At 45.9% G+C, this 17,079-nt stretch overlaps 1 protein-coding gene across 2 annotated transcripts in view; it reads left to right on the plus strand.

Annotated features, from left to right (window-relative positions):
* Nucleotides 1-17,079, plus strand: part of LOC122704849 (myocardial zonula adherens protein) — a 117,818-nt gene that overhangs the window by 13,027 nt on the left and 87,712 nt on the right. For both annotated transcript variants that reach the window (XM_043919917.1, XM_043919916.1), the window contains exons 2-3: nucleotides 449-535; nucleotides 15,689-15,844. In XM_043919917.1, coding sequence (XP_043775852.1) covers nucleotides 449-535; nucleotides 15,689-15,844 — 243 coding nt within the window. The remainder of the gene's footprint in view (nucleotides 1-448; nucleotides 536-15,688; nucleotides 15,845-17,079) is intronic.

Genomic DNA, 17,079 nt, shown 5'->3' on the forward strand with positions numbered 1-17,079 from the left:
GTGGACATGGATATATAGACTTCTTAAAGATTTTTGTGATTAAACATGTACATGTCTGTTATAGGAAAATCCAACATAGAGTCAAGTAAAAAGCACCTTCCCACCCCTCCACCACTGTGTATAGCTTGGCCTCTACCCTTCTAGCTGTATTTTGAAATCAGATCATCCTGTACTGTAATGGAACATGAGCCATTTTAAAAAAATGTTTGAATTCTGTGAAACTATTCAGTAGTTTGCTAAAGAAGGAAAGCATAAAACAAGCAGGAAGGTGGTGAGAGCCTGTGATGGGCCCGGCGGAAGCTGGTCTTTCCCCAGCATCACCTGTGTGATTTGTGCCATCATTCCCATTGCTAAGGAGGCGACAGAGGCTCTGAGAAACCCCAGGTGCTCTGGCTCCTTCTGCCCCAAATGCAGGTTTATAACTGGCCTCTCCTCTCTTCTCTCCCAGGCAAATGTCTGCAGACTACGGCTGACTGTACCTCCCGAGAACCCAGTGCCTGAGCCGAGTGAAAATAAGGTTGAAAGAAGAGAGCAGGTAAGCCATCTCGGAGGCAAAGTCTTGACCAGTTCCCACCTTTTTGTTGTTGCTCTTTTATGCTGTGCGGCATGTGGGATCTCAGTCGCTCGACCAGAGTTTGAGCCCGTGTCCCCTGCAGTGAAGCACAGAGTCTTACCCACTGGGCTGCCAGGGAAGTCCCTCCCCTCTTTGTATCCTTTTATTTGAACCCCCTTCCCCTGCCGTCTTCCATCCAGGCTGTTCACAGAGCCTGCATGTCAGCACCTGTGTGATGAAAGGCCCCCCACCCACCATCCTCCCAGAAGTCAGGCTGCTCTGCCTGGCCGGCTGGGTGGCCTCAGGACCCTGCTGTCGCTTCTAGGTGAACGCCGGCTGTGTGTTGCCTTGCAACTCTAGGGGCGCTGGCTTTGGTGACAGGTGCAGTGGCAGGGGACGGGTTTTTCCTGAAAGAGCCCCGACCAGTTGAGTCAAAGGGCCCATTGTGAGCTGCGGCGGGGCCTGAGCCTTTCTCTGTGGCTGGAGCCAGAGGCTCTTGGGGTGGGGGTGCTGCCTGGAGAGGAATGGCCCCAAAGCAGCTCTGGCAAGGGCACCCGGCTGCAGGGAGGAGGAGCCGAGCAGGCCTTTTTGTGCCAGCTGCTCTGTAAGTGCTAGGCCGCAGAGATAAGTCTGACCTTGGCCTTGCCTTGAGGAACTGACAGATTTTCAGGTGAGACAGACATATAAATAAACCAGGCTGACGTGATAGTTCGAGTGTTAGGATCCTGAAGTGTAAGCAGGGCTCTGGGAACATGGAGAATTGGGCTGTATCAAAGGACCCAGAAGCCTGTTTGAAAGGGCTCTCACTGGTAAAAATGGAAAAATTTCAAAATCAAAAGAATTAGTGACAATGATGAATTATGACACATTGAATACTAAAAAAGCCCTCATGGGTGTATAGTAATAGATTATAAAAGGGAAAGCTCTTTTTTTTTTTTTTTTTAAATATAACATCAGCTGATAAATTTAGAAAATTTCTTGTTTTGTAACCCCTATGCCAGGTCATCAATGTAAATGTAAAACTAGAATGTAAAAACTAGTTGGTGAAAGATTACCGTGGAGCAGTATATTGATGTGGGCTCAGAGTATGACCTCACTGATCACTTATGGACTCTAGAGGAACAGTGCCACAGTATGGCCAGTAGTTCTACCGCAATCTGATTTGGCTTTACCAGGACTGGGCAGCCTGGCATGCTGTGACTTCTGGTATGATGCAGTTAAGTAAATAATGTTACCTGTAATATTCATGCCAAACTTGTGTAACTGAATCTAGTAATAAGGAGTCAGAAAAATCCAAAATGTGAGATTGTCTATAAAAAAATTAGCCAGATGACCTTAATAAGTTAAATGTTACTTAAAAAAAAGAATCTATTGGAAATAAAAGAGATGAGAGAGACTTAACATTATTACAATGAATTAAACGTTGATTAAATCCTGGGTCCTATATATATATATATATCTATGTAAGATATATATACATATATGTATCTTTTGATACCATATCAAAGTTGTACAATTTTGAATATAAACCCATATATTACATATTATTAAAAAACGGTACTTTTCTTACTCATGATAATGATACATTGATGATATATCTTAACTGTTCTTTCCGCTTCTCTATATCTTTGAATATTTTCCAAAGAAAAAGTTTAGAGGTAAAAGCTCATAGGCAGAGAGAGAGTGTTCAGGTTTTGGCTGCTGAACCCTGGCTGATGACCAGGGGCCTGTGTTGCTGGAGGTGTGGGTCCCCTCTGCTCTCACTGATCCCCTCTCTGTCCGTCCTTTCAGAGCTGATAGATTGGTCAGAGGAGTGGCCCTGGGCTGTGTCCAGAGGCTCATGGGCAGCTCAGCACACGGGGAGTCAGAATGAGTGCTTGCTGGAGAAGGAGCCCAGGCTGGGGCAAGTGACAGGACAAGGGCCCCGAATGCATGGTAGAGGCAGTGGGGAATTGGGTCTGTTGGTGTTAGCTCTGAGCTGCACGCCTGGGGAGATGTCTGTGAGGGGCCCCTGCATGCTAACACTGGGGCGGTGGGTGCTGTGAGGCACCGGAGGGCGTGCCACTGCTCAAGAAGAGTCAAGTATTACCTAAGAAAGTGGCAATCTGTTCTATGTCACGGGAATGTTTGTCTTCACGTTGTGTCCCGATTTGTCTGTTGACCTTAAACAGTGCTTTTCAAGCTTTCAAAAATAATTAGACCCTCTTTTTTTTTTTAAATCAAAATGTCATCCTGAAGCCTCATGCAATCCAGGTGAAAGTGGTACTGGTGGGGGCCAGAGTCCTCCCAGTTTCCTTGCACCCCAGCACCCTCCTGCCCAAGAACTCCGGGAGCACAGGGCAGAGACTCCAGGGAGAGACTGTCCCAGGATGCTTCGGGCCTCGGCAGACCAGGTGGCAGCCTGCGTGCCGATCTCTGATGCATTGGTGACTCACTGCAGAAAAACTGGGGTAGAGAGGAGGAGGGTGGGGCTGGCTCTTACCCCAGAACCGAAGTCCTTGGGTGGTGGCAGCACTTGAAGGTCCTGGTGGTAACTGTGAGGCTGTTCTGGGTGATTCTGTCACCACGTCCTGGCCGGGTGCCTGGTCTTGAGTCACTGGGACCCAGAGGTGGGCACCAGCGAGGAGGCCCTAGGGCTGCTAGCTCCCCTGATGTGCTTCGGTGTGGCTGCTCCTCTCTGTGACATCGCACGTAGTCCACAGAATTGCAGGATACCAAGAACACTGGCGAGGTGACTTTTTCCTTTGGTTCCTTTGTCTGCGGTGTGACAGTTGGGGGACTGAAGCTCGCTCAGATAAAGAAGCTGTAAATGGCCTGATGGGATGCTGATAAAACGAAACTTCTCAGGATTTCCGGGGCCCTGTTAGAGAGGGAGCCCACTGAAGGCAGAGCTGGGTCTTGTTCTTTTTCACAGTCAGGGAAGATGCGCAGAGTCTTTTTTTAAAAAAATATTGATTTATTTTTGGCTCTGCTGGGTCTTCATTGCTGTGCGGGCTTTTCTCTGTTTGTGGCAAGTAGGGGCTGCTCTCTAGTTGCGGGGTGCAGGCTTCTCATCACAGTGGCTTCTCTTGTTGGGGAGCATGGGTTCTAGACCCTTTGGGCTTCAGCAGTTGCAGCACGTGGGCTCTAGAGCACAGGCTCAGTAGTTGTGGCACATGGGCTTAGTTGTCCTGCGGCATGTGGAGTCTTCCCGGATCAGGTATTGAATCCACATCTCCTGCATTGACAGGTGGATTCTTTACCGCTGACCACCAGGTAAGCCCTGCATAATGTCTTTTGAGGACCTGAGGAAGCTATGGGGCAGCTGGCTGCACATAAGCACCACTGCTACTGGGCCATTTTGTCTGCTGGCACCAGTCATTAGGGAGAGGAGTTACTCACAGGGCAGTGATGGAAGGCTGTGGCAGGTGGTGCAGGTTGCCCAGCTTTAGGATGGGGTGTTTGGAGGCTTCTGGAGGCAATGACAACTGAGGCGGTGTCTTCCTCTGGAGTCATGGGTTCCTCAGGAAGGTGTGGAAGGCTTCCTGCTCCCAAGGCAGGTGCTGGGGCGCCTGTTCCTCTTAATCTTTCTCGAATGGACCATCCCACCTGCCCCAAACCTGCCTTCCCCAGTCCACCAGATGACTCCCAGACACTTTGTTCCTCTGCTACTAGTTTCCTCACCTTTCAAGTAGGCACATGAAAGCCTGGTTGCAAAGAGTAACTGAGTTGGAGTATGCAAAGGTCCCCCAACAGCGTCTGGCCTGTAATACTGATTAGAGAAAAGTGAAAAGTGAAAGCCGCTCAGTCATGTCCGACTCTTTGTGACCCCATGGACTGTAGCCCGCCAGGCTCCTCTGTCCATGGGATTGTCCAGGCAAGAGTACTGGAGTGGTTGTAATTCCTTTCTCCAGGGAATCTTCCCGATCCGGGGATCAAACCCATGTCTCCCTCCTAGCAGGTGGATTCTTTACTGTCTGAGACACAGGGGAAGCCCACTGACTAGAGAGGCAATGACTAAATGTCAAATGCTTCCCCTTGACTGTCAAACCTAGTGGCCCTGGTTCTTCACGTTTCTCCCCTGTCCCCTGGAGAAGTCATTCTCCTTTCTGAAATTGCCCATCCTGCATCTCCTCCCTCTTGTGCTGTGTCTGCTGCATCTTTTCGGATATTATTATGTCCTCCTCCGAGCATCCCTCTGCCAATACACCTGGGCCTGGTTTCCTCTCTCTGCATAGACCTCACCTCAGAGAACTCCTCTTTAGTGATGATACCCACCTCATATGTCAACCTTGCTCTCTCAAGCCCTGTCCTACTGGTGGCCATGCCAGTGTTCAGTGTTCTTTACAAGGTGTTTCTTTTATATATAAAATAAAGATATTTTATTGCTGTTTTACCATTATTTTTGTATTTAAAAATATGAAATCCAGTCTGTGGCCATACCACCCAAACGTGCCCGATCTGGTCTAAAAGTATGAAATCTGAGTCATTTGTGTGCACAGATATGGGTGGCTCAGTGGTAAAGAATCTGCCTGACAGTGTAGGAGACGTGGATTCGATCCCTGAGTCAGGAAGATCCCTTGAAGTAGGAAATGGCAACTCCAGTATTCTTGCCTGGGAAATCCCACGGACAGAAGAGCCTGGTGGGCTACAGTCTATAGGGTCACAAAGAATCAGATGTGACCAAGCACCCATACACATCCCATTTTATAGTTGAGGAAACTGAAGCAAAAAGAGAATAAGTAACTTGCCTGAAGTGATACAGCCCTAGTCTATGGGATCTCAAGGAGTCAGACACAACTAAACATGCACACAGATAACCAGGAAGTGCTCGGCTTGATTGGAACATAGGTAACTCAGAAAATGTTCTGACCCACGCAGATGGGTGCATCCCACGCATCTCACATGCCCATTTCCTGATGACCAGTGAGAACGAGCGTCTTTTCTGTTATTTGTTCCTCATATGTATCCCCTTCAGAGCCAAGTACTTCGAAGGGACTGATGGTGTCATCTTGGAAATGAGGCAGAGATATTAAGGGCACCATGAGGAGGGTGTGCGGGTTCGAGGGGAGGGAAGGGAGAGGCAGTTCTCTGCACCCAATTCCCGGTACCTCTGGGAGTCTGACACCCCCTTCCCTTCTCTCTTCCTTCTCTTTCGAGTCCAACCTTTCCTTTTCCAGGATAATTCATTTTTACTAGAACCTTCTTCCTCACATAACCTACCTGATTAAGTCCTGGTTTTGGCCCTCTGACATAAAATGGCAAATGACGACAAAGGGTAGAAGATGATGAGTTGATGCCTCTCCTTTTATTTCAATATTTATGTGTTTACCTGGCTGCACCAGGTAAATAGTTGCAGGATCTTCGGTCTTCACTCTTTAGTTGCAACATGTGGGCTCTTAGTTATAGCATGTGGGATCAAACCCAGGCCCCCTGCATTGGGGGTGCAGAGTCTTAGCCACTGGACCACCAGGTAAGTCCCTTCTCCTTTGAAATAAAATAGCTATATTTGATTATTGTAAGAAAATAAATGCCAAAATATCAGTAGTGTGCATTGGTTTGCTTGTTGGTTCCATTGTTGCACTGCTGGTTGGACTGCAGGACTCAGATCCTGTCAGCCAATTCCTCTTGCATGACCACTCGGCCCATCTAAAATCCACTTAGTACTAACTCCTCCTTTTTTCCTGGTTGGTCTGCCCTCACCAGACAGGTTTACTTATCATTTCCCAACCCCATGACATCTGCTTCCTCCTCAGAATCCTTTCTAAGTCTCTAGCCTGTGCCTGGAGCCTCTCCCCAGCCATCTCTCAGTTTATCCAAGTCTTCTCATCCTCAAAGGCCTGCTTCCTGAAACCCTCCTGCCTGCCTGCGCTTGGGTGATTATTCCCTCTCTTGAGCATCAGGACACCCAGGCAGCCCTCTCCTTTAGCACCTAGCCATCTGCTGCTAAGTACTTCACATATGTACACATACATATTCTTGCCAAGTCTGGATAAAACATGTACATATGTGTGTGTGTGTGTGTATGTTAGTCGCTCAGTCATGTCCAACTCTTTGTGATTCTCATGGACTGTAGCCCTCCAGGCTCCTCTATATACATGGGATTTCCCAGGCAAGGATGCTGAAATGGGTAGCCATTCCCTTCTCCAGGGGATATCCCAACCCAGGGATTGAACCCAAGTCTCCTGCATTGCAGGCAGATCCTTTCCCGTCTGAGCCACCAGGGAAGCCCTATGCACATATATACACACACATAAAATGTGCAGTCTTTTAATTTTGTCTCCCAGACCCTAGATCTCCACCTTGCATGTAGTTGGTGCTTAGTGAGTGACTGGATTATGGTGATTCAGTTTTGTGTTAGTTTCCTTGGGCTGCCATAAAATGTACCACAAACTGGAGTGGGGTGGGGGGCGCTTAAACAACAGAAATCTATAGAGTCACAGTTTTGGAGAGTAGAAGTCCACGATCAAGGTGTCAGCAGGGCCCTGCTGTCTCTGAGAGCTCCAGGGATGCAGCCATACTTGGCTTTTTCAGCTTTTGGAGGCTCTTGACAATCCTTAGCTATGGCAGCATCACTCCAGCTTTACCTGATGTTCTCCTGTGTGTATGTGTCTCTGGATCCAAATTTTCCTCTTTTTACAAGGCACTAGTCATGTTGGGTTAGCTTTTACTCTAATGACCTCTTATTAACTTGTCCCTGTCCCCAAATAAAGTCCAATTCTGAGGTTCTGGGGAGAAAGACTCCAACATCTATCTGCAGAACACAGTTCAACCCATGATAAGTTTCTTTGTGAAATATTATCACCTTACATTGTATTAACAACTTGGGTGAATGAGCGATGGACTTTTATTTAAATATTAAAAGTCGTTAATTATAGGGGAGAGGAAATGCTGATTAGTTTGTAGACACACATTTCATGTTGAGGAATTGATGACATGTTTACTAAATTGTTGAACAGTAAAGTTGGTAGTGGATAATTTTGAAATTTAACCCCTGTCATTTTCAAAGAACTTTGTGAATGTATACATATATAGTCCTATCTAAATCTGTATGCAGTATACTTTATTATAGAGACATAGACACACACACACACAAATAAGAGACCAAACCAACACCAGCTATTACACCTTTATCACGTTGTATCAGAGTCTCACTATATAGTTGAATTTTAGAGAATACTGTCTGAGATCTGCTGATTCTGAATCTGTGCAGTGGTGAAGTTTTTCCCAATTTACGAAGTCGCTTGAAGTGGATAATATTTTGAACAGCTAATATCACACTGTCATAGATGTCCTTGGAATGACTTATGTTTCTAAAGAAGCTGTTTTTCTGTAGACCTTGGAGAACCCTGACTGAGAGAGAGCAGATGTATGTGTATGTATGAAAAGTCGGGGGCTTTCATAGTCCAGTAAAATGGTTAAAAGGAAACCGTCACCATTTGGTTTTATAGTCTTCTAAGTCTTGATAGTCTTCAAAGCCCCGGATGAGTAAGCCTGCTGAGTTCTTGTCCTTGGTGTGACTGTTTATACAATATCCCGGGCTGTTGCCAGGTGAGGGAGTACACTGCCGCGATTCAGATGCGGCTGGGGCCTCCCTGGCGATAGTGTGTAGGACTCTCTGTGCCTCTCAGAGATAGCAGCCCCTGGAAGGGCAGAGAGGCCTGGCTTCTGGTCCTGGCTGCCTGACCACTCAAGGTCATGGGCAGGCCACTCAAGTCATCTCCAGGGGCCTCAATTTCCTCTTCTAGCAAGTGGAAATGTTAGCCTGGAGCCAGCATTTTCCTAAATTTCTTTAGTTCTGGGACTCTCGATTCAAATAAATATGTATGACGGTGCCATCTGTAGAACAGTGAAGGTGCAGTGACTGGTTTAATATGAGGCCGGGGCTCATTGGCCGCCCCAGCAGTGTGCCCCACCCCCACCTCATCCGACGCTGAGGAGAGATGGGAGACTCTGTACAAAACTGCTGACACGACTCTTGCCTTTTCCTAACTTCCTGAGACTTTGTGTTTCTTTCCTCATGCGGAGAAACCAAGGCCAGTTCAAGCGTGAGCATGTCGTTGTCAGAGTGAATCTGATGACTGCGATGGAACAGCAAAACGACGCCAGAGGAAAAGGTGGACAGACAGGCAGAGGCATCCAGACGGACATGAAGAATCTAGTAGGAAATCAGATACTCAGAAATCTAAAGCCACCACCACAAGCAATAGAATCTGTCAGTATCTGTTAGTATGCCCAGCAGTGCACCAGATGACTTACATATGTTATGCCGTGTCTTCCTTGAAACAAGCTTCTGAAATTGATGGTATTATCCCCATTTTACCATTCAGAACCTTGAAGTAAGTCACTTGCACAGGCCACACAGCTAGTAACGCTTTGCAGTTCTTACTCAGGTCTGTGCCCTGGTGAGTCGTCATGGTGACGTCAACTTGCATGCTTCCTCCTATCAGAAAGGACTGGTATCAGTCAAGGTAACTTACCTAAGGTGTGTACTGTACCACTGGGTTCCAGAAAAGAACTGACCCCCCGCCTCCCCCCAAATACTCTTCTCTTTTTTCTGGAGTTTTTAGGCCTAAGCAGAGCTATTGTCTGCTTAGAATGGAGTATTATCTTTGAGAAGTTACTCTTATAAGGATACTATTAGAACTACATTTTCTTGTGAGATTTTTTTTTTGAGCTGCGCCAGGTCTTAGTTGTGGCATGTGAACTCTTCCTTGTGGCATGAGGGCTCTAGTTCTCTGCGTGCGTGTGTGCTAATTCGCTTCAGTTGTGTCCAACTCTGTGCGACCCTATGGACACCAAGGTCCTCTGTCCATGGGATTCTCCAGGCAAGAATACTGGAGTGGGTTGCCATGCCCTTCTCCAGGGGATCTTTCTAACCCAGGGATTGAACCTGGCTCCTGCATTGGAAACCTTAGCCACTTGGACCCCCAGGGAAGTCCCTCTTGTGTGATTTCTGCTTGACTAGAAATTTTCTTTTGCTTCTCATCTTTAAGCATTCAGAATGATCTTTTTCCAACCGTAAGTTTATGTAGGAAGTGGTCTCTATTCATTCTTGTGAGATAGTTAGAAATAACAAACATCTTAGTTACTCAAAGGTCTCCATTTGTCTGAGGGGACAAGCCTGCCCATCTCCTCTATTCCAGAGGGAATAGTCCTAGTCCTCTTCCAGACTGTGGAAGAGCCCCAGAGGCTCAGTTATAGCGTCCATTTTTGTTATAATCAGGCTAAACAATGTCAAGCATGAATAATGAGCAGGAACCATAATTTGCTACGATGGGCACACAGGTCAGACTACATTCCTGAAAGTGATCGCCTCTGCCTGCAGGATGGATCCAGTGCCCAGACACTCAGCACTTAAAGAGTCCCCAGGTCATCTCTTGCCTTCTGGCTGGAAGAAGTGTTAGTTGCTCAGTTGTGTCTGACTCTGCAACCCCATGGACTATAGCTCTCCAGGCTTCTCTGCCCCTGGGATTCTCCAGGCAAGAATATTGGAGTGGGTTACCATTCCCTTCTCTAAGGGATTTCCCCAACTCGGGGACTGAACCCAGGTCTCCTGCATTGCAGGCAGGTTCTTGACCGTCTAAGCCACCAGGGAAGCCCTCTGGCTGGAAGAAGTCCAAAACCAAAATTTTTGAAAATGGCTTCTAGTTTTCAAGTCACTGAATTCATATTTCAGGCTGTCGAAGTCGTACTGGCAGCCAGACGTGTGAGCAGCTGTCTATCCTGGCCTCTGGGGTCAGGGGCTGGCTGTGGCAGTCTACCAGCATTCGTTTGGATTTATGGTAGGCTGTGTTTCTGGTATTGTTTATTCTCTGAGACCCCTTCTATTTTTTAATTAATTAATTTTTTAATTGAAGGATAATTGCTTTACAGAATTTTGTTGTTTTCTCTCAAACCTCAGCATGAATCAGCCACAGGTATACATATATCCCCTCCCCTTTGAACCTCCCTCCCATCTCCCTCCCCATCCCACCCCTCTAGGCTGATACAGAGACCCCGTTTGAGTTTCCTGAGCCGTACATCAAATTCCCGCTGGCTATCTATTTTACATATGGTAATGTAAGTTTCCTTGGTACTCTTTCCATACATCTCACCCTCTCCTCGCCTCTCCCCATGTCCACAAGTCTGTTCTTTATGTCTGAGACCGCTTCTTGACTCTTTTGTAGAGGCAGTGTCTCGGATGGCCACGTACTCCAAGTATCCTGGCACAGGCACAGCTCCAACTGTTCTCTCTTTCTTCTTGCCTTCGAACTGTACTTATTGAGCATCTACTTATGCTGAGCACTGAGGATCTAGCAGTGACTACAACAGATAGAGCCACTGTCTCTGTAGACAACCTCTGTAGAGGTGATCTCATTGTAAGAGCTTATATTCTGAGTTAGGGTTTAGAAAATATGGTCATCTATCACTGAATTTATACCCCTGCTTTCCAATAGCAATAAAACCTCTACAGCAGGACTTTAGGCTGAGTTACTTTTCTATCGTTTTTCTTTTCTAAGGCACTTGCTGCCAAGTATCTTTAGGGAAAACAGCCAGAGCATGAGCCTGTAAGTAAGTTGTAAGTCACGCAAACATCCCAGGGAACAGTTTCATTGAGAGAGCCTCTGTATGGTTTACTGATGATTCCTGTCATGAATTCTGTTGCTTTGCACAGAGGGACTTGGGATGCTCTTTCAGCTGATTATGTCCTTTCCCCTTCTTTGGCAAAAACTTTTTTGTTCTGTGCCTTTATTAGGGCTTTTGTTTTCATGGCAATTTTATCTGCAGTTGTTTTATGTCCAGGAAGCTGTTAGTAGGCCCAGTGTACATTTTTTAAAATTTGATTTTTTAAAAATACTGAGCAGCATTGTAAAGAAGTTGAAAAAGCTTTTAGTTATGGAGAATTTCAAACATAAACAAAAGGAGACTGAATTGTGTAATGAATATTGGAGCCTTCACCCAGCTGACAGCCCTCAGTCCGTGGTCAGTCTCGCCCTATCTCCACCGCCGTCCGCTTCCTCCACCCTGTGTCCCAGATGTCATAAATAGTTTAAGTATATTTCTCTGAGAGATAAAGATTATCTCTTAATATAATCACAATGCTGTTATCATGCCTAAAAATTAATATTTATCTTATGGGGAGATTATTTTAAAGGACATGGGAGGAGAAAAATTTAGCTATAAACACAGTGCCAAACATGTCAAATCTTTTTACTTTTTTTTTCTGGGTTTTCTAGTTTTTGACCAAAACCATGCTGATGTTTTGTAAAAGTAATAGAAGTCGCAGCTACTTTACAGCTTTTTCTGGATATAGATTTTATGCTTGGGGCAAATATCACCCCCTACCCCCACCCTGTGGCTTCAGCTTAGAGGAACAAAGGATTTCTCTTCAGGGGACCAACTTTACATACTCTGGGTAATTCCCCAGAACCTCTTCCAACTTTCAAAGCTTCTTATTCGTTCAGCAAGTATTTATTGAGAACTCATTAGGTGTCCATCACTGTTAGATGCTGGGGATTATGGTGAAAAAGAATTCAGATAAGACCCTAGGCTTCTTAGAGCTTTGATTTGGTAGGGAAACGGGCCTTAGGTATCTCGTGATGCTAACAGTCACTCCATCATGGTTGTGGTAAGTGTTGTAGTGACCTGTCTGTGAAGAGTTGGTGAAGATGACCTTGAAAGAAGAACATTTCAGCCCAACAGTGGCTCTGCAGTGAGAGGGAATAGTCTGTGCAAATGCCTGAGGCACGAAGGAGGTTGGCTGATAAAGGAACAGAAAAGAGGCCCTGAGGCTGGAATGAAGTGGGGGACTGTAGGGAGATGGATCCTGGGAGGCTGGAGAAGAGCCTCCTATCCCGGGCTCGCCTCCTCCCAGCGGCCCTGGATCTGAGCGCCTCCCTCTTGGCCCCCGTAACCCTGAGGTCTGGGGCCACATGAAGCTGTGAGCTCTACTTACTCTCCTCTAGGTTATCCTGAGGGTTTTGGTGGCTCAGATGGTAGGAATCTGCCTGCAGTGGAGGAGAGCCAGCTTTGATCCCTGGATCAGGAAGATCCCCTGCAGGAGGAAATGGCTACACATGCCAGTATTCTTGCCTGGAGAATCCCATGGACAGAGGAGCCCGATGGGCTACAGACCGTGGGGTCGCAAAGAGTCGGACATGACTGAGAGATTAACACACAAGCTATCCCGAAGGCTTTGTGGTTAAGGAAAGAGCCTAGATTTGGAAACACAAACAGGCACTTGAATACTGCCACCTTGGAAGAAATAGTAATATATACACAGTAGGGTTAATATGGGGATTAAAGAAAACATTGTATAGTAAAATGGCTAGCCAAAAAATATTTTCTTTCTTCGTAAACACCTCTTCCCCCTCCCCATCACAGCCCAGCAGCTCCTCAGGAGTCCTCTCCCTCTGGGGTAGTCCATGCTGATGGCCCTGCTCCTGTGTTGGGCCCTTCCCCGTGGGTCTCTTATTTAGATCCTGACTTTGTAATAATTTTTTAGTTGTCATTTTTTGAAAAAGTATTATTGAAGATGTGGAGTCTAACTTTCTAGATGTTTTACTCAAACACGCACTTGCAAAACAAAAAATAGAAATATGAAATGTACTATTTTTTACTTAACAGGTCTTTGATATCTTTCCATTCGTGTAACTTTCAGATCCACGACCTCTCGGGATGTGTTTCACAGACCATGTTGTCCCTGACTGGTCTGTATATATCTCCATCTGTGGTGGTCCCCATCTCCCCTCATGGGCAGGGAGACAAGCTCTCTTGATCTGGTCACCTGAGCGTTTTCCTGTAGGCCAGTCCACCTGTGAAAACCTTTGCTTTTCAGAAACAAGTTTTCCCAAAGCCTTAGGCCAGCATCAGCTTGTTTTTCAGGAACTGGGTGGAGCTGGTGACTGAAAGATCTTGCTTTTGTTTCCTGGTACGTGGGAGTTTCATTAGAGCTTTTCCTCTTCCTGATTATATGTGTAGTAAAGCTGGGATATCTAATCCGAGCTTCTCACTCCTCTGAGTGCCATTTAACCCCCTACTCACCTAAACTTAGGTATCAACATTAAGAGTTGCCTCAGTGCTTGTGGGAGCCAGGTATGAGGGGCTCTAGTGAAAGCATTTTCCAGAAGCAATGCAAGTGTCCCACCCCTCATATTTTATCTCTTAACAAGTTTGTACAGAAGAGTGGGAAGCAATGGATGTTTTGTTATTTTTTAAGATTAATTTTAAAACTTTTGCCTGTGCTGAGTCTTCATTGTTGCACGTGGGCTTTTTCTAGTTGCAGTGAGCCAGGGCTACTCTTTATTGCGGTGTGTGGGCTTCTCACTGAGATGGCTTCTCTTGTGGAACACAGGTTCTAGCTGCGTGGGCTTCGGTAGTTGCAGCACATGGGCTCAGTAGTTGTGGGGCATAGGCCTAGTTACTCCGTGGCATGTAGAATCTTCCGGGACCAGGGATCAAACCTGTGTCGCTTGCATTGGCAGGCGAATTCTTAATCACTGGACCACCAGGGAAGCCCTTCTTATTAATTATTTTTCAAAAAGTCACATTGTAAGCGAATGATACATGAAGTTATAAAGAAAAAAAATCAAATTTCATTCTGACCTTCAGCATCCCTGCTCCTCCCCACCATCCCCTCCTTAGAGGTCATTACCAGTACCAGTGAAGTTGCTCAGTCGTGTCCAACTCTTTGCGACCCCATGGACTGTAGCTTATCAGGTTCCTCCATCCATGGAGTTTTCCAGGCAAGAGTACTGGAGTGGGTTGCCATTTCCTTCTCCAGAGGATCTTCCTGACCCAGGGATCGAACCCAGGTCTCCCACGTTGCAGGCAGACACTTTAACGTCTGAGCCACCAGGGAAACCCCAGCTTAGAGATCATTAATGATTAATAATTTGGTAACGTTTACAAGCTTTGATTGGATCAAAGGTGGGATCATAAAGGACTTACTATTCTGCCACAAATGAATGATTTTAACATGCACATTGTAGTTTTATATGTCAAAGATGTTTTGTAAGTGCATAGAAAGAATTTATGCAAAGGTGGTTTAAAAATTAGTGCAAGAGCAAAGTTACCGTTATGAAACTCAGCCTTCTGTCCTGTGACATCGTCAGCCCCAAGGAAGATTAGTTGTAGGCTGGTTTTTCTCTGCCTTCTTTAAGTTGTCTTTAAGTTGTTCTTGTCCCATCTCTTCCATGTTGTGATGGCCTACTCTGTCCCTCTACATCCAACAAAGCCTATGGGGAGGTGTCCTTAGTATCAGACAGAACTGGGCTTGAACCTAGGTGTGTGACCATGAACAAGAGACGAGACTTGACCTCTCTGAACTTAAGTTCTCTCTGCTATAAAGTGGAAAGGACAGTCATTGTGTTGTGGTGTGGCTGTGGAGATTAAATGTGTGAGGAACATGTCTAGCTTAGAGAAGGTGCTCAATAAATCTTAGTTTCTCTTGGCCACGTCTCCCCCTTCCCAAATGTATTTGCACTTCAGCAATGATGGGAGTTGTAACTGAGAGAGCCAAGGAGCAGAGGATTCTTTCGGAGTGATGTCATGCTGCCTCTGCCTGACTTTTCAGAAGTATTTCATGAATAGTCACAACAGGGGACCCCACCTCCCTTCCTCAGAACTGGCTCCAGGGTCAGCTCTAACGTCAGAGGACAATCTGGCTGCCAGATGGCTGTCAGCGTTCTTCCCCCCCCACATATCTCAACCTCCTGCATTTCAGGCCACACAGTTAGTGATGACGATGAAGTCAGACAGAGGAACCAGCATAAAAACAGCTTTACCAAGAATGTGAGGTTTCAGACACTCACTCTTGCTATCAGGGATGGCATAAGTCCATTAGGCACCTTTCTCAGAAGGCGCCTTTGTCAAAAAGGCACCTTCTCTGGGAAGATGGGTTCCTGTAGAGGTGCTGCTTGATAAAGGGACAGAGCTTTGGTGGAAATTAGGGCAAGGTGCTGGTCTTCCAGGGGAAAGATAGGCACAGGCCAGTTATGACTTGGTGAGTAGAGACCAGGTTGGATTTCTACTGGCAATGCCGCCTCTCTCCCATTGCCAGGCATCTCAGTGCTGGGCCCAACCTCCATGACCATGTTCAGTGGGCCCATGATGACAGCTGCCTCTACAAAGCCTAGAGTCATCATTCTCTTCTCTTTTCCTCCCCTCTTTCAGCATCGTGACCTGAGCAATGGAGAAGCAACCAGGAAACTTCCTCAGGGTGTTGTCTATGGTGTGGTACGAAGATCAGATCAAAACCAGCAGAAAGAAATGGTGGTGTATGGGTGGACCACCAATCAGCTGAAAGAAGAGATGAACTACATCAAAGACGTGAGTAGTTTAAGGATTTTTTTTTCTGTTTTATAGTCTTGTTGTAGCATGTAAGAGGGTTGAGTTGGAAGCTCTGATATGAACGTAATAAGTCATTTTGAAATAATTCTAAACATTGTCATTTTGGATGTAAAAACCACTACAGATCTTCATGGTGATGTGAAAAGTGTTAGTCACTCAGTTGTGTCCGACTCTTTGCGACCCAATGGATTGTAGCCTTCCAGGCTCTTCTGTTCACGAGATTTCCCAGGCAAGAATGTGAGAGTGGGTTGCCATTTCCTTCTCCAGGGGAACTTCCCGACCAGGGATTGAACCCAGGTCTCCCGCATTGCAGGCAGATTCTTTACCGTCTGAGCCACCAGGGGAGCACACATGTAATTTTGCAGTGAGGTATAGAATGAAGTTCTATATGTTACTAAGTAAGGAGACTCAGTAGACCAAATAGCTTTTTTCTTCCATGTATGATAAGGAGGCTCTTAGGTAGTTTTGCTTATTATATTGGACACTCCTAATATAAGAGTTTGGACAGTTGTATAAATTTGGATGCTTTTGGCTACAGGTAGCAGAAAAGCCAACTCTAAAAGGAAATTTTTCTCATGTGGGGATAAGTCTAGGGATAGGTGCACTCCAGGCAGGGCTCTCCAAGCACCAGTTCTACTTCTGAGATTCCCTTGGTTCTTTCCTCCTTCAGCCTCAGGCTTACAGCATCATCTGAATATATGATGGTGTCTGGAGAAGGAAAAGGAGACAATCATCTCTGGTTACCCTTTAGAGACTGTCATCAGACTTGCACTTTTGTCTCATTGGCGAGGACCCAGGTCACATGCCCATTCCCAAATCCATCACTGGCAAGGGGAATGGGCCTTGCAAATTGGTTTGATGCTTCAGGCCAATCAGTTGGGTTGAAACAGATGCTGGGAAGTCAACCACAATAGACATTGTCCAACCCAGGTCAATTAATACCATTTCTTTGTAATTAATATTACATTTCTTTTAAAGTGTACATTCTTTGGAGAACTTTTGAAAAATATAAAGATGTATGAAGAAGAAAACAAAATCACCCATAATTCTACAATTCAACCAGAACAGTTGTTAACATTTTGGAGTATTTCCTTGTAACCTTTTCTTTTCTTTTTATCTATCTATCATCTATCTTTCTTTCCTTCCTTCCTTCCTTCCTTCTATCCATCCATCATCTCCATTCCTTCTTGGTCTACCCAGTGTCTCCCTAGATT

The sequence above is a fragment of the Cervus elaphus genome, chromosome 12 (genome assembly GCF_910594005.1).
Source record: "Cervus elaphus chromosome 12, mCerEla1.1, whole genome shotgun sequence".
Lineage (NCBI taxonomy): Eukaryota > Metazoa > Chordata > Mammalia > Artiodactyla > Cervidae > Cervus > Cervus elaphus.